A 24,596-nucleotide genomic window follows, 5' to 3' on the forward strand; every position below is an offset into this window, starting at 1 on the left:
CTGCAATAGATGTGGTTCTCGGGTTTGCTGCTCTGACTGCAGCTGTAAACCCCGTTCAAGCTTTCCAACGGCAGTGGGGTATTTCACACAAATATCATATTTCATCTGTGGAACAGTTGATGCATGGTGCCATACAGACAAATTAAGATCTCTGAAATCATTTCCTTTTTCTTTTTGAAACATGCTATTACTCTTAATGATGCTGAGTGCTGGCAGGTTATGTCCAGCTTTGGTATGGAAATCAAAAACCAGTGAATTCTTTACTCTCTTCACTGTCCCCAAAGAAATTTTTGAATTTTCAGCTTGGCCATGAGTTCAGAGGACATGCGTTTACTCCAAGGGGTCCCCTAATCTAATTACTACTCTGCTTGCTCAGCCAGGCCATCCAAGTACAGTGCAGTCTGTCTGGTTTTGTTTTGCTGTCCTGTTACTGTGGATGAGAAGTACTGTGTATATACATGAATAATTTATAGGTCATTATCGATTTCTGTATTCTGGGTGCAAGTTTGTGTCACCAACTACAAGAGTGCAGTTCTTAGCCCTATCCTTTTCCCATATCTCTTTTCAGATTAGTCCGGGAGGTGACAGGAGTAAACGTCAACATGAGGGTTGGAATCCACAGCGGGAGAGTTCACTGTGGGGTCTTGGGCCTTAGGAAGTGGCAGTTCGATGTGTGGTCAAATGATGTTACGTTAGCCAACCACATGGAAGCAGGGGGCAAGGCTGGGTAAGTTGCTTCTTCAAAGCTGTTATGTTAATCTGTGCGTTGTTTTGTGTCTGACACTTCACAGTGAGGTGTGGAAATGAGAGACAGAGGTTCAGGCAAACTGTGTGCCTGCTGCAAAATGAGCTGTAGATATAGTATTTTAAACATACACAGATGTTAACAATGTTATTCGGTTCCACGTCTACATGTCTTTGGTTACAGAAAGACTACAAAATCCCAAGATGGGCATATTCTTCTGTGGTAAGAAATGAATTCCTTCTCTGCAAAACAAAGCTGATAGCTGCAGCAGAAAGGAACAGGTGTGTGTGAACACAAGCAGAGCTGGTCATGGTTACAAAGAGATGTGACTGTATGTTAACAGTGCTTGCTGGAGAGCATCCTAGCTATTGCTGGATAATGTGAGAAGTGTTGTTTCAGACCAGCATTTTGTTTTGAAAGATTCCTTTCAGAGAGCAGAATCAGTTCTTGTTTCACGACTGCATGGACCAGCTGAAGTCTGACTTGCTGCCAAGCTGTCCCAGGGAGATAATTGCTCTACACAACTTTTCGTGTCTTCTCTGTTCTGGAAGAAAGTGCAAGATTATGGTACTTGGCAGGATTCTTCTACAAGGCACTCTTGTACCACGGTGATTAATGCGATGCAATAAAAAACATACATGCTACAATATATTACCAGTGTCTGCTGAATAGACATGTTCTTGTGAAGGGTTTGTATTTGCCAAAAAATATCTATATACATATCTGCTGTGTGATAGAGCGAAGTGAATAGAAGAATGAATGCTTTGTATCTAAGGAGGTGCTTATAAATAGAGGTGTAACATGCTTCTCTCTTTAAGAAGATGTCCTGCTTCCTCTAAATAGAAGAAACTCCTGTGCCACATCTGTAGGAGTTGTAGCACGGCTCAATAACTAGTTTTTTGTTGCCTGTTTGTTCCAGGACGTGGAACCTGTCACTGACAAGAATTGTTCTTATAGATACATGATAACTTTTTAGAGGCTACAAAACTGTCTTGTCTTTTGTCTCCTTTAAGGCGCATCCACATAACAAAAGCAACCCTGAACTATCTCAATGGAGACTATGAGGTGGAGTTGGGCTTTGGAGGGGAACGCAATGCTTATCTGAAAGAGCACAGTATCGAGACCTTCTTGATTGTACGGTGCAGCCAGAAACGGGTAAGGTCAAACAAACTAATGCAGGTTTTAGATACTTTTGATAACAAGATGATCTCCAACACATAAAGTTGAGTGAACACCAGCTTTTTTAGATGAATGAGGATTCTGTGTGTAAAGCAATTGAATGTCTGACCTTCAGTGGCAAAAACTCCAATTTCACTCTCCTCTTCCTGAACTTTTGCATATGTAGAATGGATTGCAGCCACCTTCTGCATAAAGTTTCTGCACCAATTACTTTCTAGTTCTATCAAAAATCTGTCCTGAGTTATTTTCAAAATCATTTTTAACAATGTTTTTAATGTAGATTTGTGTAGTGGTTTATCTTTTCTATTAATTTTGATACTTGTGCAAGTTCTTTAAGCAACAGATTAAAAACACAGAGATGTTTTCTCCATCAGATTACAGAGTTGGTTTTGTCCATTGGCTCACCATATTGCCATGAACATAAAATTTAGAGCAGTTCTTATCATTAATTTTCAGCCTTTGCTTTTGAAGATGGGAAAATCTGGCCCACTGTAGTGATGGATGACCACTGTGACAATGGGATGAGATCATACCCATTGCTATGACACAGGTCAGCCTGCACATAATAAGGCTATAAGAGCACTACTGACTTGAATTTGCATGAAGTCAAACTCAAGCAGACTTCAGCCAATATATCTTCTTTTTATGACACTGCCAATAACAGAAAATAGGTTGATATTATTACTAGTTTGTACTCTTTTAAATAATGGTAGATTTTAATATTAGAAAAGAATCTTTTTGGTCATCTAATTGAGCCTTCCCAATAATATTTCTCCAAGTAATTTCTGCACTGTAGACACTGCTTTGCTATTCACATTACAGACAAGCATATAAAGGTTGCTCCAAACTGAAAATCATTTAAAATGTTTCTGCATTTAAGACCAACTAAAGCTTCCCACAGCCATAAATATGGCTACGATGAGATTAAATGAGTAAGTATTTGTGACATGTTCCAACAGCATGGTTGCTATGAATAACACCTATACAAAACTACTTTGCTACCATTGCCTCATTTCATAAGAGAATAGAAGCCTCAAATCTTCTTAATGGATACTGTTTAAAAAATCTCCAAGAAAAACCCTTATCATCTGCTAAAGACAGAAGCTGGTGTTTTGGTTTCTATCTGCTCGTAAAATAAATCTCATTAACAATTGTCAATCTTCAAAAGAGGATTAGAACTTGCAGTGCAAGTTTATTGTTTTCTGAGCATCACTGCCTGTCATTGGACCAGCTGATGTTTATACCTAAACCACTTCCTCATTGCTGGGTACAGCTAAGAACATAAACCAAAATACCCTTATGGTGAGACTCTATCTCCAGAGGTAGAGAAGCTATATTGACTTGTTAAATCATGCAGTCACTGACTTGTCTGCATGTTCTTGTGGAGAACTTAAGGTTTCTCTGGAGAGAAGAGGAAGACTTAAGGAAACATCAGGATTCTGTTTCTTGCTATTGTAGACAAAGCACTCAACAGAGCAGCAAAGCACTTAGGATTTGACATAGTTCTTGAACACAGGGCTGTCTTGTGACTAGGAAACTGGACGGAGACTCAAGAGATATTTGGATTCCATTCCAGAATTAGGTTTTGGGGAAGTCGCATCTTTGTGCCCTGATTTTCCATGTGTAAAATAAAATGTTCCCTCCCCTTCCCCCCTCCTCATTTCTGCATTCCTTCGCTACTTTATCTGTATTTATTACAGCTCTGTTACTCAGTGTAGACCTTAGCAGAAGTCTCCAGGCACTACTATAATGCTGCTGTAACATGCTGCATCCCAGAGTAGTTAAGAACTGGGACATGCGCATGGCCTACGTAATTATTGTGCTAAATTGAAACGTAAAGAAATTGCTACCCAAGGTCATAGATCTTCATGTTTAGAGTTTGAGGGGCTCCTGGTTTGCCCATACTGCTGCAATTTTCTTGCTCCCATAGCCATTTTCTATCCCTTTGTGAGTAGTTTAAAGTTCACTCCCTCTGTGAAAACTCATTTCACGTAATAGGAAGATCAGAAGCAAGAAAAGCTTTCTCCCTTAGCCAGCTCAGTCTGCCTTGAATATTTTGCTAGACGCCAGACAAAGTTCTAGCACTTCACTTTTTCCTTCTATTTCTGTTTCATTTTAATGACTTCCTGTAATGTATTTAGCCAGGTTTTCATTTGAGCCTGTTGTAGTAATGACCACAGAGTGTTCACCTAACTTAGTCGTGGGTTCCTGTGAGTCGTCTCTGGGTTCCAGCCATCCTTGAACATAAGCCACAGGATTTTCTCACTGTGCATGCCCTTGTGATCACAACTAGCAGCATCTCTTCTGCTGGAGAAAACATAAATCATGTCTGTCTTTATCTTCTCCCTCTTGAGCCCAGGCAAGGCCAAGGGCAAAATTTCCCATACTCTGTGCTTGTTCCGTTCACATGGTTTTCATCTATCCTGCCCCTTATGCCACTGGATGATGAAGGATATTTGTTTAAAATCTTGGCCCTTCCGGATAGTAGCTTATATCAGGTTCTAGTAAGAACGGTTTTTGATGGATGCTTTGGTAGAAGATTGTCCCTTGGATTCTGATTTCTGCAAGGTGATTAAGGTATTTTAACATCTGCTTTGATCAGGCTGCCAGTTGCCTTCATTTCACAACTGCACTAACTATACTTCTTGCAGAGAGTGAAAGGGGTTGTCCATGTGTAGTAGACCAGTAAATGAGTCTGCTCCCAGCTTCAAAACAACATTATTCATTCTTCAGTTCAAGCAGTACAAACTCATACTTGAGGGCCTTAGACGAAAACCCTGCTGTTAGTTCCGGTGTGATCAGGTACATCTGCATCATGCTTTGCAATTCTGATGCCTTTTCAGAAGCACAAACTGCTTAGTTGCAATTGGCATTGAGGTAGTTCTTTCATCTTAAACGATGTGACTTTCTGAAACACCGGCCTTTTGAAGCTGATATTTCTCATGCTTGGTCTCTGGATTTAGTAGAGCATGAATTTTAAACAGCTGTCACATCTGCACATTCTAATTAGATTGGTCAGTGGGGAAATACTGTTATTGACTTTGCATAGATATTAATACTTTCAGGTAGCAGTGAATAGGGCAGTGGCTTTTATATAGACATATGGGCCATCAGATCTTTTTTTCTAATTCTTTCTCTTATATGTACTGAGAAAATTACATTGAAATGCTGAATGAATGCACACAATTATTAATATATATATAAAGAAATTAATTAAAAAATAATAAAAAAGGAGCAGAAATGCAGTTTAATTAAAGGTATATGCTAGAGGATCTAACTCGTGGTGAGGATGATTTACATTATCCCAAGAGCAGATGCACAGGTGACCCGATTTACTGCCTGAGCTATTTCCCAGTTCACACAGGCAGACTTGAATTATCCAAATACCTGGTCCATCAGTCCCTTGGTTGTCCAAACCCAACAATCTCAGGAGTTCCAGTGAATGCATAAAATGTAACAGCATTTATTGTCATACCCTTTCTGCTTACTGTTGCCAAGGAGAGTCATAACTTTGAATTTCCTGTATTTTTTGTTTGTTTTACTTTTTCAGCCATGAAATGAATTCATCACGTTAATGCCATTTCCTTGGCACAGAGTAAATGGGAGGAACATTTATCCAGTATTTTGGTTCCATGAACTCAGACTAACTCCTTCTTTGAAAATAGCTTTTTTCCTTCTTAAGGATGCTGTTAACTAGAATATATTTAGTTGAGATTTAGGAAAAAAAATGCCTACATTTTGATCACTTAGGCTTTAAATAACATCCCTAGAGATGGAAATGTAGTCCTTGATTTCCTTCTGATACACAAAAGAGTTGCTTTCTATTGAAAGAGAATAAACTGCAAAATTTTGAAATCTAGTCTGTTTAGGTTTCTCTTTCCTCATCTCTATTTGCAGATATTTTCACCTTTCTGTTTGCACTCTCTTCTGATGCTCATTCACTTCCCCTGTAAAAAAGGCAATGACAGAACTGCTTCTCAGATAGCCCAGAGCCGGAGTGACTTACTTCACTATTTTCAATTTCTTAAACTAGCATTTTGAAGCCCCATCCAACCTGGCCTTGAGCACTTCCAGGGATGGGGCATCCACAGCATCCCTGGGAAACCTGTTCCAGTGCTTCACCACCCTCATAGTAAAGAATTTTCTTCCTTATATCTAATATAAATCTACTCTTCTTTAATTTAAAGCCATTATGCTGCATCCTATCACTACACCCCCTGACAAAGAGTCCCTCCCCACCTTTTCTGTGGGCCCCCTTTAGGTACTGGGAGGCCGCTGTAAGGTCTCCCTGGAGCCTTCTCTGGACTGAAAAATCCCAACTCCCTCAGCCTGTTTTTGCAGGAGATGTGCTCCAGCTCTCAAGGCTGTTCAGGTCCCTCTGGATGGCATCCCTTCCCTCCAGCATGTCGACTGCACCACTCAGCTTGGTGTCATCGGCAAACTTGCTGAGGGTGCACTCGATCCCACTGCCCATGTTACAGACAAAGATCACAGAATCACAGAATTTTCTAGGTTGGAAGAGACCTCAAGATCATCAAGTCCAACCTCTGACCTAACACTAAGAGTCCCCACTAAACCATATCCCTAAGCTCTACATCTAAACGTCTTTTAAAGACCTCCAGGGATGGTGACTCCACCACTTCCCTGGGCAGCCCGTTCCAATGTCTAACAACCTTTTCGGTAAAGAAGTTCTTCCTAAGATCCAACCTAAAACTCCCCTGGCGCAACTTAAGCCCATTCCCCCTCGTCCTGTCACCAGGCACGTGGGAGAATAGACCAACCCCCACCTCGCTACGGCCTCCCTTCAGGTACCTGTAGAGAGCGATAAGGTCACCCCTGAGCCTCCTTGTCTCCAGGCTGAACAAGCCCAGCTCCCTCAGCCGCTCCTCGTAGGACTTGTTCTCCAGGCCCCTCACCAGCTTCGTAGCCCTTCTCTGGACTTGCTCGAGCACCTCCATGTCCTTCTTGTAGCAAGGGGCCCAAAACTGAACACAGTACTCGAGGTGCGGCCTCACCAGAGCCGAGTACAGGGGGACAATCACCTCCCTGGCCCTGCTGGCCACACTGCTTCTTATACAAGCCAGGATGCTGCTGGTCTTCTTGGCCACCTGAGCACATTGCTGGCTCATATTCAGCCGACTATCAACCATCACTCCCAGGTCCTTCTCCGCCTGGCAGCTCTCCAACCACTCATCTCCCAGCCTGTAGCTCTGCTTGGGGTTATTGCGCCCCAGGTGCAGGACCCGGCACTTGGCCTTGTTGAACTTCATGCAGTTGACCTCGGCCCATCAGTCCAGCCTCTCTAGATCCTCCTGCAGAGCCTTCCTACCCTCGAGCAGATGTTACATAGTGCCAGTCCCAGTACTGACCCCTGAGGAGCACCACTCGTCATTGGTCTCCACTTGGAGACCAATCTCTTAAAACATTAAGAAAACCAAAGTTTCTCAAAACACATAAGAAATGCAAAGAGAAACATAAACTACAATGTAGACAGGAACATGTAACTGGAAAAAATATCTTTGGCCATCAAATCTACTTCAGTGCTATTTGAGGCAGTGCTGTCTAATATATCTTTTTTGTTATCTGTCACATACTACCAGTGCTTCTCTCATTAGCAAAGTCCGTCATTGCTGCACTGGTGCCAGATGTGATAAAGAAAACATTAATAACAAAATCTGCCCCAAGACTAATCACTGAGCAACTCTACCAGTAACTTCCCTCCAGCCTAATATATCTTTACTCAAAGCCATCTTTTGCCCTTTCACTGTAAACCAGCTCTTCACCCAGCTTCTAGTTCCCCAGCTACATTAGCCCCAGTCCCCAGCACAGCACTCTCACAGATGCAGTATGGAAAAAACAAGGCCAGTGAGAGCTACTGTACTTTTCCTATTTAGAAAAGCTTGGATGCTCTCAAGGCTGTTAATTCAAGCCCAGCATTTGCTGCTCTACAGTTCAGTGTCATGATCCCTGACTAAATAGTTATTAAAAGTATCTGTAATCAGAACTGAATTTCAGTTGGCAGTTTTGCAGAAATCTGGGATGGAGGTTGTCCTTCTGCCTTCAGTACATTACATTTAAGTTTTGCTTCCAAGTTCTGTCATGTTTTCTGTTTATAACTTTATTTTTATGATCACCGTTCTCTTTTGCCTCAACTGTGGCAGTAGTGACTATCTGAAAAAAGAAACAATTTGTTCCTTCAGTTCTGGAGGAATGTAGATTTTTGAACCTGTGTTACCCTTGGGTGATACAGGGTGATTTATATAGGGTGACTTCTGCCTTTATTCACTATTTTTTTCTCATTTGTTTGGCTATATATTTCTATTGAGCTTAGCACCTTAGCATGAAATAAATACAGGAATTCTCCAAGGAGATCTTTGCCATTCCTCTATTACTGGCTTTGCATCTTCATTCTTTATCTGGAAAGCCAGTGTTTCCAGATAAACAGAGACTTACCAGCTAGAATTACTGACTATTACCCAGATTGTCACTGGTTTCCAAACTTAGCCCCAAGGCATTGTAGCAAACTACCTAGCATTACCCAGTACAACTTCATTCTTCTACAAAGTGGTTTTGTTTTACTTGTGTTATACTTTTAAGTTTACCTTGCAGACCGTAGCATTCCTAACGCACAGCTCTGTACCTCAGCTCTCCATTTTTTTATATCTGTCCTTCTGCAGTAATGCATTTTATTCAAAACCTCTGTCGTGGTCATTACAGCTGTTCTATCACATCCCCGCTATTCTTACAGTATTCAGTTTAATTATTATCGTAGTATCCAGTAGTGCAAGTTCTTCTTTTACCTGAGTTTCTGGAGTTTGTATAGGAGCATGTCATTTGGTGGCTATGGACAACTTTCTGCTCTTCTTTGCGATCAGGTGCTGCACTGATTGATTTGCAGAACCAGCACTACATCAGTTCTAATTGCTGATAGAAGCTTTGCTCTCTGAAGGGTGCAGAAGTCTGTGTTTGGTAGAGTGGGAAAGTGGTCTTCATTTAAGGTGAAGAGGATTTTAACACCATGTTAGGTTTTATAGTCCACAAAATTGTTAGAAGACTGGCGAAACACTTTGCTTGGAACACAAGTGGAAACAAAACATGACTGTCAACTGATGAGCAATACTGCTGACTAAACACTGCACAGAGTGCACACAGTCGGCAAACTGAAAAAAAATGTTTTTTTTCTAATGCCTTTCAGTTGCAGTAAATATGGGTGTTTCTTTAAACAATAGCAGGTACACAACAGTTTCAGAAAGAATTGTTGATGGTGGCCTTGAAACAGCTCAACAAAACTTTGGCTGTAACTCCTAGAAAAACAATTCTTCATTCTTTTCTAAATAATGTCCTGGAACTCTGTCCAGCTGAAGAAACAAAATGGTCATTTGAATGTTGTGCATGTGACTGTACTAAAACATCATCAGTCTAATGTGATGATTCCTCAATTGAAAAAATTTAATCACAACTCAGCGGGGTTCCACTCGTGTGGATTTATGAAGGCAATGATTGGACCGTGGATTACTGCGAGAAATACCATTCGCATGTCAGTACAACTTCAAGACAATGGAAGGAACAATATGGAGCTGAATGAGAAATGTCTGATCCATGCTCGGGCTTCACCGCTTTGTTGTGCTGATAGTGATTGCATATGCTGGAAAATCCAATCATACACTAAAGAAGTAACAGGCATGCTTTAGGCAACTGATAATTTTACGAAAATCCCAGCTATTTCTGCACTTCTGCTACAGTATTACTGTAGCTCAGGGTGTGGGAACTGGTGGTGGGAACACAATAAAACCTCTGGGAATAAGATTTACAGGCGCTTTGCGAGTACAGATTTGAAAAGTTCCCACAACATCTTCTGGAGCGTAGCCACTCTAAATTTGGAAAACAGGCTGCTGTCAGAAACTTTTGCACCTGCTCCTGTTGTTGGTACCTGTAATTAGAAGAACTGAAAGGCATTGTCTGTTCCTTTTCTTTATTCTTCTTTCCTGTTTTGTTATGCTTTAGGTAGCAGTGTGTGCAAGCTGTCCTCATGCTAGGGAGGACAGTTAGCCAGGAAGAAACAGAGTAGGGATCCTCTTAAATTTCCGTACAGGAGCTGTGACCCTTCTCATTCTTCATTTTGAGAGTTTGTTATTATCATCACCCATTGAACAAGTGATTTTCCAGAAAATAAATTAGCTCAACTTTTAAAAATACCATTTTTTTTAGAATGTTTTTGAATAAGTAGTGATGTTAATGACAAAGTCCTACCATTCAAGATAATAAAGTAGCATACCATATAATGTTAGAAAGCAAAAAATCCACTATTTCTGTATATGTGTGTGTTTTAATCTGATTGAAAATATTGCTGGTATGCAGTTCACAATCTTTTAGGTAAAGAATTAAACCTTCTTAAGGGGGTGGGGGAAATACTGCCAGAGTGCACGTAGCCATGGGTAAGTTATGGTGCCTGACCTCACGATTAGAAACCATCTCAGAAGTATGTATTTAACTATTTGTTCTGACCTTTCCTCAACCCAGATGTGCCAATATACACGTATGAGGTCTGTTATTCCCTTCAGATTAGTTAAGTGATTGGCATGAAGTAAAAGTAATGTTTCAGAGTCAACCCTCACTAGAAGCAGGTAGTAGGGTCACTCACTGGTCAAAAGGGTTTAGTACATCTGCTTGATATTTGGTCTTAAGGGCTTTTCGCAAATTCTAGGCAAATTTTTTAAGCCATGGGCAAAATCTACTGAATGTACCTTTTATCATCTGCTGATGTAAAGGTATGTGTAACATAACTAAACGGCTTTGCTTTTATAGGTCCCCAGACTAGTTTTAGTTTCTGCATTTCTTGATTGCTTCCGGTTGAAAACCCTTCACCAGTTTGTAATAGAATGGATTGGCAGTGCCACATCTATTAGTGAAAACAATGTATATTTGCATATAGATGGTGAAACTCTATTTTCTGCCAGTTTTCTGGCATCGTATCATATAAAAAGGAATTATAACTATGAAAAAAAAACTTTAACTGAAAAAAAAAAAAAAAAAAGTTCTGCAAATGATTGCAGGCACTATAAAGTGTAATGACTTTTAAAAAACAAAACCTCAAACCAAACCAAATCAAATCAAATCTGGACATCAGTGTTGCATCATACTTGTGTATTTTTAGAAACATTTATAGCGCTGCTCTCCTGGAGGTCATCCAGCGGCGCTGTCATGATTGCTCGCTCATGTGCAGTTTGGCTGGTGCCAAGCAATGGAGCTTTCAGCACTCTCAGACAAGGCAGTGGTGGGTTTGATGTGGGAAGGAAGCAGTGTGGGAGGCACTTGTAGCCCTGGGGACAAGCAGTGTGGGATCATGTCGGGCTGTCCCCAGCAAACATCCCACCAGCAGAGCTGGCATCTCCTTTGGGTTTGCTCCCACGGTGCCACAGCGACTCCTTGGTGCTTTTTTGGTGACTCAGGTGGCTGCTAGCAGGGCACTGAATTTCCATGAGATGCTAAGTTAGTCGTTCTGCCCAGGTGGGAACAGGGCTGCAGTGGCCACTGCTTGTCACCATCACAGGTGTCCCGCACAGGGCTCCTGTCACGAGTGTCCCCAGCTGCAGGCCACGAAGCCTGCAGGACTACCTGCCCAGGAATATTTGGTGCCTGCCGGGTGAGCTTGCAGCCTCCTGGGAAATGTTGTCATCAGAGTTGTCTCTTCTTTGCAAGAAAGAGATGATGAGTTCCCATGCTTGTCAATCAGGGAGCTTTCCCCAGCACTGACTTTAAACAGATTTTTTTTTTTTCCTTTCTTTAAAAAAATAAATAAATTTAAGGCAGCATAACACTTGACATTTAACTCTCTGGTTTCCATGGAAATAACACCGGGTATTTTGCAAACTCCTGACAGGCACAAGTTACAGTGAATAGCAAGGTATCAAAATAAATAGATAGGGAAAGCAGATTCCAGGCAAAAACAGCTGCAGACCAACATGCAAGATTTAAGTGAATTGTCATGCAAGACTTAAGTGAAAAATCTAAGTTTGAAACAACTGATTCTTTCTTGTTAAATTATCCAGTTGTATGAACACTTTCTTAAACCCCAAATTAACTATATCATGTAAAATTTTTGGCAATCACATGGAAGCAGTAATTCTCTTGAAATAGGCTCACTCTCTCAAGTAATAAGCAGACAGGTTTTAGCCATTTGTGCTATCCAAATTGTCAAACTCTACAGAATTTCTCCCTGTTTAAGTAAGGACGTGATAATTGCTGCACTTCTGTGCTCTTTCAGTTGTTATTGAGCTTGAATGAAACCTTTCAGGCAGGTAGTCTACAAGCTTTGCAGTAAGCTCCAAATACAAACAAGATTCAAAACCATCTCCAGTAACATACCCAAAGACCTTGTCCAAACTTTAGGAAAGTTGTGCCAATGACAAAATTTGCAGCTATCGTCAGGGCAGAGGAGACCATTTTGTCACACTGTGCAATAGTACTGCCCTTAGCAGTTACACAGTTAAGTTGTTTACAAGACTTACATGCTCTCCTTGGCATTTCTGGGACGATGCTCTCTTCCTGCAAGTATGGAAAGTGCCTTCCTTGCACCTATTGAGATGGGTGTTTGTTATTCCCAGAGCTTCAAGGTTTCTGTTCTTTAACCAGATCATTCTGCATGTTGTTTCTCTTGCAGACACACCAATCTTTTTTTTTTCTTCCTTTTTTTTTCTCTTCTTTTTTTTTTCTCTTTTTTTTTTTTTTGAGGACACTTTTTGTAGCTTGAAAGTGCAATTTCATACCTGAAATTATTTGGTTTATTAAAAAGAAAATAGATACCTCTATTTTGGAATGCCCCCTGTCTGCACAGGTTCTGGTGGCTATTCAAAAGAAGAAAAGGAGTAATTAAGTAAAATGATGGTCTCCATTTAAGGTAAGGGTTCTAAAAATTTTCGCCACATAGTTGTACATGGGGAAAAATATTGGGCTGGGACTGCTCAAGATCAGCTGCCATTTCACAGAGTTCAAGGTGCAAAACCAACAAAAACCAAGGTGCTTCAAGGATGACTGCCACATACACATTTCAAATTTTCTTCTGCATTTCTCTCTCGTTTGTATTTCAGAAAGACGAGAAAGCCACAATAGCCAAGATGAACCGCCAGCGCACTAACTCCATCAGCCATAACCCGCCACACTGGGGTGTCGACAGGCCCTTTTATAACCACCTCGGAGCTCACCAGGTCTCCAAGGAGATGAAGAGAATGGTAATGCCTTGCTTTATGGACATTACTGTCTTTTCTTCTTGATACAGCATTATATAACCCTCCCTGCTTTGTCTGAAGGTTTTTGCAGCCCTCAGGGCATTTTCCAAATCGGGGAGGTAAATTCTTTTTTGACTACAGAAGTAATAATAATTGGTACATCTGGAGGTGAGTGATTGTGAGATGAGGTGCAGGGTTGTTTGGAAGGGGAAGGGAGGCTGAATGGCACAAAGAAGGCTCTTTTGTCTGACTTGTCCCCCGTTCTGAAAACTCATCCAGGCTGTTTGAGAAGATGTGATTAGCTACAAAAATCGCTCAGTAACCCAAGCATTCAAACGACAGATGACATACATTTCTATTAGTTCATAACAGACTTCATCACCTGCAAAGGTTCCTCATTTTGATTATAACAGGCAGATGCTGTTCACCTTCTCTAAGTTGTGTGCCAGCATACACTTGTAAGTCTCCAGGAATCAAGCCACTGCATTTAGCTCTCGAGAATATGTTATAATGTACATGGATTAATTGGCCTAAGGTATCAGGAATCTTCATTTCATAATTATACCCTTCATTCCTTCTAAATTAAAATGAACAATAGCCAGTTACCAACACAATTGGGCTGACAGCACTTTTGTGGCTTAGTTTACATAAAGTTAGAGATGATATCTTTATTGTCTGCAATAAAGACAATTAAAAGAGAGTTTCTATTATTAAAAAGGCTATTAATAATAATAAAAGTATTTAGCACCTATGTAATAATTTACATGGATATGCAGATTGTTCTATGAGCTTACTAATCCTTGGATGAACTTTTAAATAAATGAATTCTTTTTAATGTTCTATATGTCAGGGTAATTTAGGACAAAATTAAAATGTATTTACCTTGGTTACACATGGACATGTCTGTCAGATTGGTAATGTCAAAGCTGTTTGAGGACTGCAAACCACATTCCGTTAGTCATTCTGTATACATGATATACAGCTGCATATCCAGCTCTTGGAATAGAGTTTGGGGATTTTTTTTGTGTTCCCTCTGTGGTTCATATGGGCATGACTGAAAGTCCTTCTGCAAAGAGTTCATCCTGCTGTTTTGGCCCTTCATACACAGTCAAAAGTGTATATTTGTTGCCCAAAGTCAAAGTTTTGCTACAGGTCACCAAAGGCTTACAGAACTTTTTAACGTGATGCTCACAACCACAGCTTAAAATTTTTGGCATAGCTAAAGGCAACTGCATATGGTGTCTTATAATGGGAAATGCTGGCACATTTATTAATAGTTGGTGCTAATATTATTCAATCATAATATTATTTTACAGTGCTAAACCGAATTTCTTAATCTCCATAGTAATATTTCTTTCATTTCTCAGATCTTCAAATTAGGGTTTCTGACATAAGCGTACAGATCTGTGGAACTGTGCATTTTTTATGTGGGCTTTTCAATAGGTTGCACTCAATAGGCACGACATTATTAGAAGAGCCTAATCACACTAGCACATAATTATAATTATAAGTTTCTTTGAATAGCTTTTAAGGAGTTCTTGCATCCTCCTGTTCAGAAACAAGGTGTAAGCATGCCAAATGCTATTATGCTTCTTGGTGTTAATTACAGTTTGCCATGTCTAGCTGGTTGTTCCACTGGAAAAACATAATTATTTATTGAAATACCAAGCCGAGTCCTAAAAACTTGACTGCCCCTCACTTTTAAGAGGAAAGGATTCGCTTTTTTTTTTTCTTCTTCTTCTTATTTTGAACCTTTCTTATAATGGTATTTACCTTTTTATAAATTCAGCAGCTCAGAAAATCTTTTCCACTCAATCTGCTTCTGTACTGCCTCTTCTAGCAAACTCTTTTGAGAAGCTGATTTTGTCTGTGTTGCTTATGTCATGCTATTTTCTGAAAACCAATTTAAACCTGTTTCAGATGTATTATTACTTATTTTCTGCTAAACTTTCTGTTGTTCTTGCGGAACATTTTTAAAAATCTATTATTTACAGTTTTTCCCACTGCTGTATCTCTGAGCTGCTTTAGTCAAAATAAAAACATGCTGCTCTCCATGGACTAGAGACCATTTTAATATCTACTAGATGGACATCTCATTGATTATATCAGAGGAGCAATTTCTCCTTCTTCTCTCAACTCTTTCTCTCTCTCTCTCTCTCTGTTAACTTTTGATTTAAATAACCATTTCCTTGCAGCACACAGTTTTGCACAATACTTTATTTGTATGCCATCTCTAACATTGTCTTACGTGGATGCTGTGTGTGCTTAAATACATGCACAGTGCACACTGTCTCCATGCACATGCACACTGCAAGCTGCCTGCCTAGAAGTGCAAAATACAGACAGACAGGAGAGGAGCAGATCTACAAAGGCTTTTTTCAGCCCTCCTCTGGGACGACATGTCATTGATCTCAGTAAGCTGCACCAGCTTTCAAAGCTCCTGAAAATGTTCTCGTTGTTCCACTTCACCCACCTACCCCCCAGCCCTCTTGTATGTCATTATACGTAGCCTTGTCTCCAAAACTATGGGCATGCAAGGCTGGATTAGTCAAGCAGTAAGCCAAAGGCAAGCAGTGCAGCATTGCTTTCCTCTTTAAAACCTGGAGCTCCTTAGCTCTGTAACATCAAAACAACTGTTTCTAAGTGTGGCCGTGAGCTAGTGCTCTGTCAGGTGCAGGGTGATGTTGCTGTGATGTGCAGTTACATTATACTGATATGTGGATATGCATATATTTGTGTATGGGGGATAAAATGGATGGTTACAAAGGACATATTTTTTTGCCACAAGACTTAGAACATGTTGCATTACGAAGGCAACCATATTTCCAGGAAAAGAAAAAAAAGAAAAAGGAGAGTCAGTTTTCTGTGGTACTACTTAGAATTCCCCAAAAGAGAATATTAAAGTTCCCTGAATAGCATTTTTGGGAGGGATCTGTTTTATTTAAAAGAAAACAGAGTTATTTTGTCTTTCTTTCCTTTGAACACTGGCTCTGGTAGCTCTCGGTACTCTGAGGATTTATTAGTAGTTTGGGAGGAGACAGATTCACATCAAAGGTAGCTGCCTACTCCTTTTTTTCCTCCTCTTTTGTCATGGCATTTTGACATGCTGCCGAGAGTGGGCATGGGCACGGCATCACACCGAGGTAGACTCTGGCAGGGCTCGGAGGTGGGCACCCTGCCATCGGCCCCTGCTTCTCTCCATGTTGTGGCTTGGAGCTTAACCTCTGCTGGGTCCAGCTGACTTCAGTTGTTCCCCTGGGCACACGGGACTTTATCCAGGCACTCGCACACACATATAAATAGCAGAAAATATCAAACACATGTCTGTGCAGCAATAATCTAAAACATTCTGGAAAACCGGAGTTATTTCCCTAGTTCTACCCTAGCTAGCTGGTGCCCGAGTCAGCTGAGATCGCACCAGTGCGAGCTCATCCTCTCTTGGCCAGCAGCCTTTCCATCTCCTGATGCCCTGGTTTGCTCCCAGACCTCCTCTTTCCCCTTCCACTGGGCAGTGGCTCTCTTGCCCCGCTGAGCCTCCAGGGAGGCAGCACGCAGGAGGCACCAGGGTTACTCCCTCTGCGCTGTTCGTGTTGTACGCAGGGGAACAGAGCTCCCACAAGTCTCCCTGCACCAGCCTCGTGTTCCCCACTGTTTCTCTGGCCCAGTTTGTAATTGCAAAATGTTCAGAAATAAACTGACTTCAAAGCACTTGAATGCACAGGTATATTTATAGCTATAACAATATTTATACGTTACTGAGAAATACTTTGTTTTTCCCAGTATAGATCTCAGACTGTTTTTATAAATATTGATGAATTTTAGACTTCTGGAAATTAAGCTTGTGCCACAGTTTTCATCAGCAATACAAAACTATGTAAAAAAGGAAAAAAATGGGGATTGTAGTAGACTGTAAATTGAAAGAGGTTTGTTGTAAACAATGATCAAAAGGCAAATATCGATACCTTACAAAATGACAGGGCTGTTCTAGATGACAAATGATTCTACTCAGTGTTAGTAAGGCCATAGCTGGAAATCCATGTGCCATTTGGGATTACAATCCCAAATTGAGGAGAATGTGGATGAACTGGAGATAGTCCAGTGGAGAGAATTACAAATGAGGAGCATTTCAGCAGTATGACCTGTGCGGAAGGGCTGAAGCCTGAAGCATGAGGTTTGTTTAGTCTAGAAAGGAGAACATTGAGGAGGAACAAAAGTCTTCAGATACATGAAGGCTTGCTTGTAAGGACAGGATATAATGATAAAACATTTTCCGTGTCTGCAAAGTGCAGGATGAAAAATAGTCATCTTAATTGGTTGCAAGGAAGATCTAAGTTAAGAAAAAACATAGATACAAGGAACAGGCTACATAAGGAGCTTGTGAAACTCCTGGTTTTGCTGAAAACATTTTATTTCCTTCAGGGGTTTTCAGTCTGGAGGGTCATAAAACATTTTACAAATATAAAAGCAAACAAAAAAATCAATATTGATATATGAAATAAGAATACAAATTCATAGGGCATAAAGAATAGAAGATACTTTTAAATATTTTATGAAGTTTCCGGTCTAGGCTGCAGCCTTTGAGGCATCTCTCTCTGTCTTTGGACAGGAGCCAGCTATACCTATATTTCTGACAAATATTTACCCAGCCCTTGTTTAAAAACCTGAAAGGATGGAAATCCCACTTGCCATTTCATGGATAGCAGGCAGTGCCTGCACTGAGCCCCGTACTTCTACTGAGGTTTTACTCCTGCTGCCCAGAAGACATTGGTCATTTTAGAGGCCTTACAGCCAGAGCTGCTCCGCTTATGTCCTGGCAGGAGTTTTGCATCCTCTGCAACAGCACAGGAGAGTGCAGTAGAAACCCTGGCAAACTGAGTGCATCATCTTAGGGTTACCCAAGGCTGTAAGATTTGCCCAGGTACCTCAGCCATATGATTCTTACCTCAGAATTGGTCTCATCTTTTAGCAAGCATCCATTTTGGTACGGATCATCTGTCCCAGTCGGCAGAGGTCAGCACTTCAGCCTCACAGTTGAGGGAGCGCCCCCAACACAGGTGGCACGTCGGCCAGCTAAGACTGCCACAGCCAAATGCTGTCTGGCTTCCCAAAACCAGAAGCATTAGTTGTGCCTCGAGGTCTGCTCAGCCATGCAAAGCCCTGATGTTGGTTCTGTCATGCAGTGCTGTATTTATTTTACACTGACTAGCATGGCCAGGCAGCTTAGCTTGTTCCACCGGTCCATGCCATCAGGAAGGTTTGCTTCAGAAACAGGTAGCTCTGAGTCCTTGTAATCCAACAAGAGCAGACTTCTAGTGGGATTCCTGAGCCTGGTCGTAGGTGCCTGGCAGATTTCCTTTTATTTTTTCAGCTGGTGGAAAGGTCTAACATCAGGAAGTTTAGGAACAGAAAGAGGAAACCCTGAAGATCAGCGATGCTGATTTCAGTCTGAGCATGTTTCTGTCATGAGCCTGCATAAGACTTATGAAGCATTTAATTTGCAATGAAATTGTGTATGAGCTCACTGCTAGTTATAAAGTAAAACAGAAGTGAAATTGAATAGAGTTTATGCAATGTGTGGGAAACGACTGCATGCAGATGTTGAAAATGTGAGGCGAGGTTAAAAATTGCATCCTGGGAATGGCTGGAGCAGTAAAGAACAAGCTCTGCTTTCAGGTGGGCACAGCTTGATGCCTCGTGGCACCATGCAGAGCTCTGTGCAGTCTCCTGCACGATACTTGACTGCTTGTGTGGCGTTTACTTTCTAATGAAACATCACTTCTCTACAAGCCTGGTCATTCAAGCATAAAATATAATTTTTTGTACTATTCACCCCATCTTAAGCCAAGCAGCTTTCTGCATGTTGAATCACAAATACAGTTCACTTCCACCCTTTGTTGTCCCCAGGTTGCACTTACAATAGGTTTTCTTGTTACTTGGAAATGAAAATTGGGAAACAGGTGCATCAGAGGAACAAACGCTATACCTGGTTTTGTGCCAAGTATATTGATTAAACATCAGAAATGATCAAAAATGTAAAATAAAAGTCAGTGAGGCAAGTTTTCCTCAGTCAGTAGTGCAGCCCCGTCAAAGAGAAGTGGATTTGACTGCATGAATGAGGCACAGAGGGCTCGCCCTCCTTCTAAAGGTTTTCATTTAGCTCGGGGTCACTATTATCCTCTTTTCCAGCAATCATCTGCTAAATCTGGTAACAGCAACACTGACGTCAGCAGAGTTGGACGAGGGCACCCAATGGAGAATCTGACCCACTATTTTTTTGCTGCTATTGTAATACTCAGAACCCCCTGAACTCCTGTAATCAAGTAGGGAGAAACTCTCATGCAATCCCCTCTGCTGTAATCGCCATACACTGCTACAGACCTGGAGGAAGTTGTTGTTAATCTAGTCTGGGTTTTCTATAGTCAATATGTTTAGATAGCTGACAAACAGCAAGGGGAGGAAGCCTATCCCACAGTTATGCTGTATAATTGCTTTGGCACTTCTGAAAAGGGGATTTGTCTGATTCAAATGTTCCGTATGATCTCACATAAATGAGTGGGAGCCATATAAAGCATTGTACATTGCTCAAGTTGTTGGAGGCTTTGTACAGTTTTGTGTCCTTGTCTGCAAACTTATATTTTATTCCAGTAGATCGCGGCTTGCAATCATCCCTGATTTATTTTTTTTTAAAGAGGGGTAAGAGTCAGCAATCTGCAACAGCTGATCTGCAGCTGCATTTGAAAAATTTAGGTAGAATTTAATATTTGCATGGAAGTCTTGCAATGATAATTTTCCCACCACCATGTACCCCTTTCTGGAGTAAACTGTAATCATACAGGAAAAGGCAGATTGGGTCAAGACACTACTGAAAAGAGTCATCCATTCTTTCAGTCCTGCTAAATTAAGCCTACAGAAAGAAAGATAGTCATTTCTATTTATGCAAGGAACACTTCCGCTGATGTTAGTGGCAGCTCAGCACAGGTGGACATTGGAGTTGAAGTTGTGGCAGGTCACCAGCTTTGGGTCTGATGTTCAGAGATGGTGAGCAGCTGTGGTCAGCACCAGTGGGTGACTTTGGTTAAGGCTGGTTATGTTTGGATGTGGTCTGTCTACATCTGTGTATCTGATTAGAAGGCTATTCAACAGCAATTTCTGTAGAATTTTGTTGTTTGACATCATTTGGACTGTGGAGATGAAAGGAGAGAGATAAAGGAGCCAGGAACGAAGTCAGAGCATTTCTACAACTACCTATTTTTATGTCTTTTCTGTCTTGCAAGGTATGGGAACTGCTCACAAGTGAGGCACAGAACCATGTACAATTTCTCTCATTCTCTTTAATATCTTTATCGATGATCTGGATGAGGGGATTGAGTGCACCCTCAGTAAGTTTGCAGACGACACCAAGTTAGGTGCGTGTGTTGATCTGCTTGAGGGTAGGAAGGCTCTGCAGGAAGATCTGGAGAGGCTGGACCGATGGGCCGAGGTCAACTGCATGAAGTTCAGCAAGGCCAAGTGCCGGGTCCTGCACCTGGGGCACAACAACCCCAAGCAGAGCTACAGGCTGGGAGATGTGTGGTTGGAGAGCTGCCTGGCAGAGAAAGACCTGGACGTTTTGGTTGATAGTCGGTTGATTATGAGCCAGCAGTGTGCTCAGGTAGCCAAGAAGACCAGCAGCATCCTGGCTTGTATAAGAAGCAGTGTGGCCAGCAGGGCCAGGGAAGTGATTGTCCCCCTGTACTCGGCTCTGGTGAGGCCGCACCTCGAGTACTGTGTTCAGTTTTGGGCCCCTCACTACAAGAAGAACATGGAGGTGCTTGAGCGAGTCCAGAGGAGGGCTACGAAGCTGGTGAGGGGCCTGGAGAACAAGGCTTACGAGGAGCGGCTGAGGGAGCTGGGACTGTTTAGCCTGGAGAAGAGGAGGCTCAGGGGTGACCTTATTGCACTCTACAGGTACCTGAAGGGAGGCTGTAGCGAGGTGGGGGTTGGTCTATTCTCCCATGTGCCTGGTGACAGGACAAGGGGAAATGGGCTAAAGTTGAGCCAGGGGAGGTTTAGGTTGGATATTAGAAAGAACTTCTTTACTGAATGGGTTGTTAGTCACTGGAATAGGCTGCCCAGGGAAGTGGTTGAGTCACCATCCCTGGAGGTCTTTAAAAGACGTTTAGATAGTAGAGCTTAGGGTTAGTGTAGCACTTGTTAGCATTAGGTCAGAGGTTGGACTCGGTGATCTTGAAGGTCTCTTCCAACCTAGATGATTCTGTGATTCTGTGACTCTGTGATTTCACTTGAAAATGTATCCTTGACCTGTAGAAATTTAGATTCAGACACAAAACTGGAAAGTGTGAGCAACGTGCACTTCTACAAGGTGTGAGCTCAGAGCCAGAAGATAATTAAAATTAAGGTGGGAAAACCTATTTCAAAGTAACAATTTCTGTTCTACAGAGTATAAATCTGGTGGGCCAAATAAATCCATGGGGTTGGTCAGGTCCAGTCTGACTGCCATGGGCTGTGTACCAAATCATCTTCAGCAGAACAAAGTGAAGTGTTTCACCATCTGTGAGCAGTGCAGAGGAATTAAAGTCTATTTATCAAGTGGGGTGGGATGCAGAAAGGGAGCACTTCAGCTTTCCTTTTCAGTACTCATTAGTCTGTGTTCCAGCTATAGCAGACACACTCATCATATCTGTTTCATAAACTGGTTTTGTGCCAGTTTGTTGTTCTGCACTTAGATGCTTGTTAAATACCCTTCCCATCAGACTGTATTTTATGTGCCAGTTCTTTCTGGACTCTGGTATAGAAATTGCATTATTTCTGGCTTGAGTGCTTCAAAGTCCTTCAGTTTTGTTTCTGCTCTTACACCTAACAGCATCTGTCTTCCTAGCCTTGCCTTGTTGACCACAGGGACAAAGGCAGAATGTAAAACAGTACTGAAAACAGAGTGGAATAATTAGTTTTGCAGCAGAGCCATACCAGGTTTGTTTTTAACTATGTCCACTCTGTGCCTGTCTGTCTCCTCTTTTGTTTTCCATGGTCACTGTCACTGTGAAGCACCTGTACTTTGTAAATTGGCCTGACCTCTTGAAAACCTCATTTTGCCCCTAATCTTCTTGACCCTAAGTCTAAAGTTCTTTTGATTTCTGCTTTAAAATCATGTAAGTCCCATTTATTTGGGTCTTTGTGCTAGAGATGAGCAAAGGGCAAGCAAAATTAGTTTCTCTGACATTTTTGCCCTTACGATCTTTGCTGGAGTTGCCAACAATGCTTTTAAGGTGGAATCCATGCGATCCAACCATGTTGCCATTAAGAAGGTCACAGAGCTCATCAGCCCCTCTACTATCTTATTTTTGGAGCTAAATGAAAAGTTAAAAGGATGTAAAGTCTATTCCACTTCTCTTTGCATATTTACAATATGTTAATAATTACAGCTAATGTTCTCAGAGTTAGAATTATTGTTTCTAATGGTTCTTGATTCAAAGCATTATGGTATAGCAGTCAGCTTGTCATGGCTTTGACAAACACTTTATCATTCTATTTAAGGAATCTCTATTAATCTTCAAAGAAAAGGGCTTAGTTAATTTAGAAGTCAAGCAGAGAGATAGAAGTCATATGAGCTTTTAGTGCAATAGATATTCATAAAATGTCCCTCATAAAATTGTAGACCTTCGGGACCGATGCAGTAATATAACATTCCCTCTTTTTTTCCTTCTGCACATCTACTCCCACTGAAGACGGTCATTAAAAGCAAGTGCTTGTAAATTCAGAGTCACCTGACCTGCCATAAAATGTTTGTTTTTTAAGAATCCCATGTAGAAGATAAGAAAGAGCAGGACTGTTCATTGGTAGGTACTATTGCCTGTGAGGGAGCTGATTCAGCTAAGATTGGGTTAATATTCCTGAATTAAGAAAGAAAACTGTCTTAGTCTCAGAGCACTTATTAAATGCTTTTACCTTTACATTTGCAATCTAATGGCAGAATAATGCAGCCTCCTGGGGGACGGGGAAAAATTCCAGTATCAGGGATATTTAAAATGTCATTGAATAAAAATTGCATGAGATCCTATATACAGAAGTCCATTAGCATGGCACTGTGATAAGACCTATCTCATGCCTTAGGTTTCCTTCTAGAGAAAAGGAATTCTGGTCTTAACAAGGGCTACTCCATCACCATGGTTGTGGAGCTATTCCTGAACTCCTGTGAACTCACATCTGTCTGATTCTTGCAGCCATCACCACTATTGCCATTTTCATTCCTGCTGACAGTTCCCAGCCTTTTCTTCATAGCACCCTGGAAAGCCATCGGCACTGCTTCAGCTTGCTGGGCACAGGTCCATGAGCAATCAAGAGGGGATTTGCATACTTTACTCCAGGAATTGGCTTCTTCTCTTCCTACCCTCTTATTCCCTCTCTCCTAAATGGTAGGCACCTGATATTTATTGGCTATTTTTCCTGGGCATTCAGGTTATCATATATGTGTGTGCAGAAATGCCAGTCTGGGCATACCTTTAATGAACTCAAACCCTGCTCCATACCCGCACAGGCTGGGTACAGCACTGCCCAGAACAGCTGCCCAGCCTCCAGCAGAAGCACGGACAGAAGAGGTCAGGGCTGCTTGCAGCTGCGACCCCCATTATTTTACTTTCCTGCTTGAGCTCCTTCTGCACATGTGATGGAGCTCCATGCAGAGATACCTGAGCAAGGTCGGGGGAATTATTCCAGCAGTGGAGGCAAACCAATGGCTTGGTCAGCCGTGCAGGATGGGTAGGGGAGGAAAGCTGTCCCTAGTGTCTGTACTGCTTTGCCTGTCTTGAGAAACTTGTGATTTGTGGTCATTTTTCTACTATACCACAAACGTGTAAATTCTTAGGAACAAAGCCAAATCCATGTAGCCCATGTTTCAAGATTACAAGATTTCAATTGCAAGATTGACTGTGCTTAGTGCTAATCCTGGGTATAACAGACCATTACAATTCATGCAAGCAGCCCTATGCTAAGGTAAAGGGCTTTAATTGGAGCAAAGCATCCAAGACATCAAAAAATAAAACTGTTTGCTAGCTGTGGAAAAGAGACCAGTGTGCCATTAGTGCCCAAGCCTCTTGCAAGGGAAGGAAATAATTTCAGTGACTATTTTCCAATGATTCTTATGGACCAAGCATGCCCACAATGCAGGAGGAGGTTACAAACACATTAACCAGAGCCAAGGGGGCAATTCCCTTCCCAACCCGTAACACACAAGCAGCATGATGCTGTGTGTGTGATATCTCCTCTGCTTAAAACGATTCTTAGTATGTAGTTGAGAGACTGATGCTCCAGCGAAAAGGGAAAAAAATCCTTGGTCAAAACCAGGTGCTTGAGACATTTTTTTGCTCTATCCTAACAAAGTGTTTCAATGCAAATTAAAAAGATATCCTGTAATAAAATATCAGTTTTTAAGAAGCTGTTTTTTTGTTGTT

The 24,596-nt window shown here is 41.5% G+C and overlaps 1 protein-coding gene across 2 annotated transcripts in view; it reads left to right on the plus strand.

The window, feature by feature from the left end:
- The window catches only part of ADCY5 (adenylate cyclase 5), a 216,295-nt gene that overhangs the window by 156,960 nt on the left and 34,739 nt on the right, over positions 1-24,596 (plus strand). For both annotated transcript variants that reach the window (XM_035332488.1, XM_035332489.1), the window contains exons 6-8: positions 569-727; positions 1,759-1,900; positions 13,012-13,152. In XM_035332488.1, the coding sequence (XP_035188379.1) occupies positions 569-727; positions 1,759-1,900; positions 13,012-13,152 (442 nt within the window). The remainder of the gene's footprint in view (positions 1-568; positions 728-1,758; positions 1,901-13,011; positions 13,153-24,596) is intronic.

Source organism: Oxyura jamaicensis, chromosome 7 (assembly GCF_011077185.1).
Source record: "Oxyura jamaicensis isolate SHBP4307 breed ruddy duck chromosome 7, BPBGC_Ojam_1.0, whole genome shotgun sequence".
Classification (NCBI taxonomy): domain Eukaryota; kingdom Metazoa; phylum Chordata; class Aves; order Anseriformes; family Anatidae; genus Oxyura; species Oxyura jamaicensis.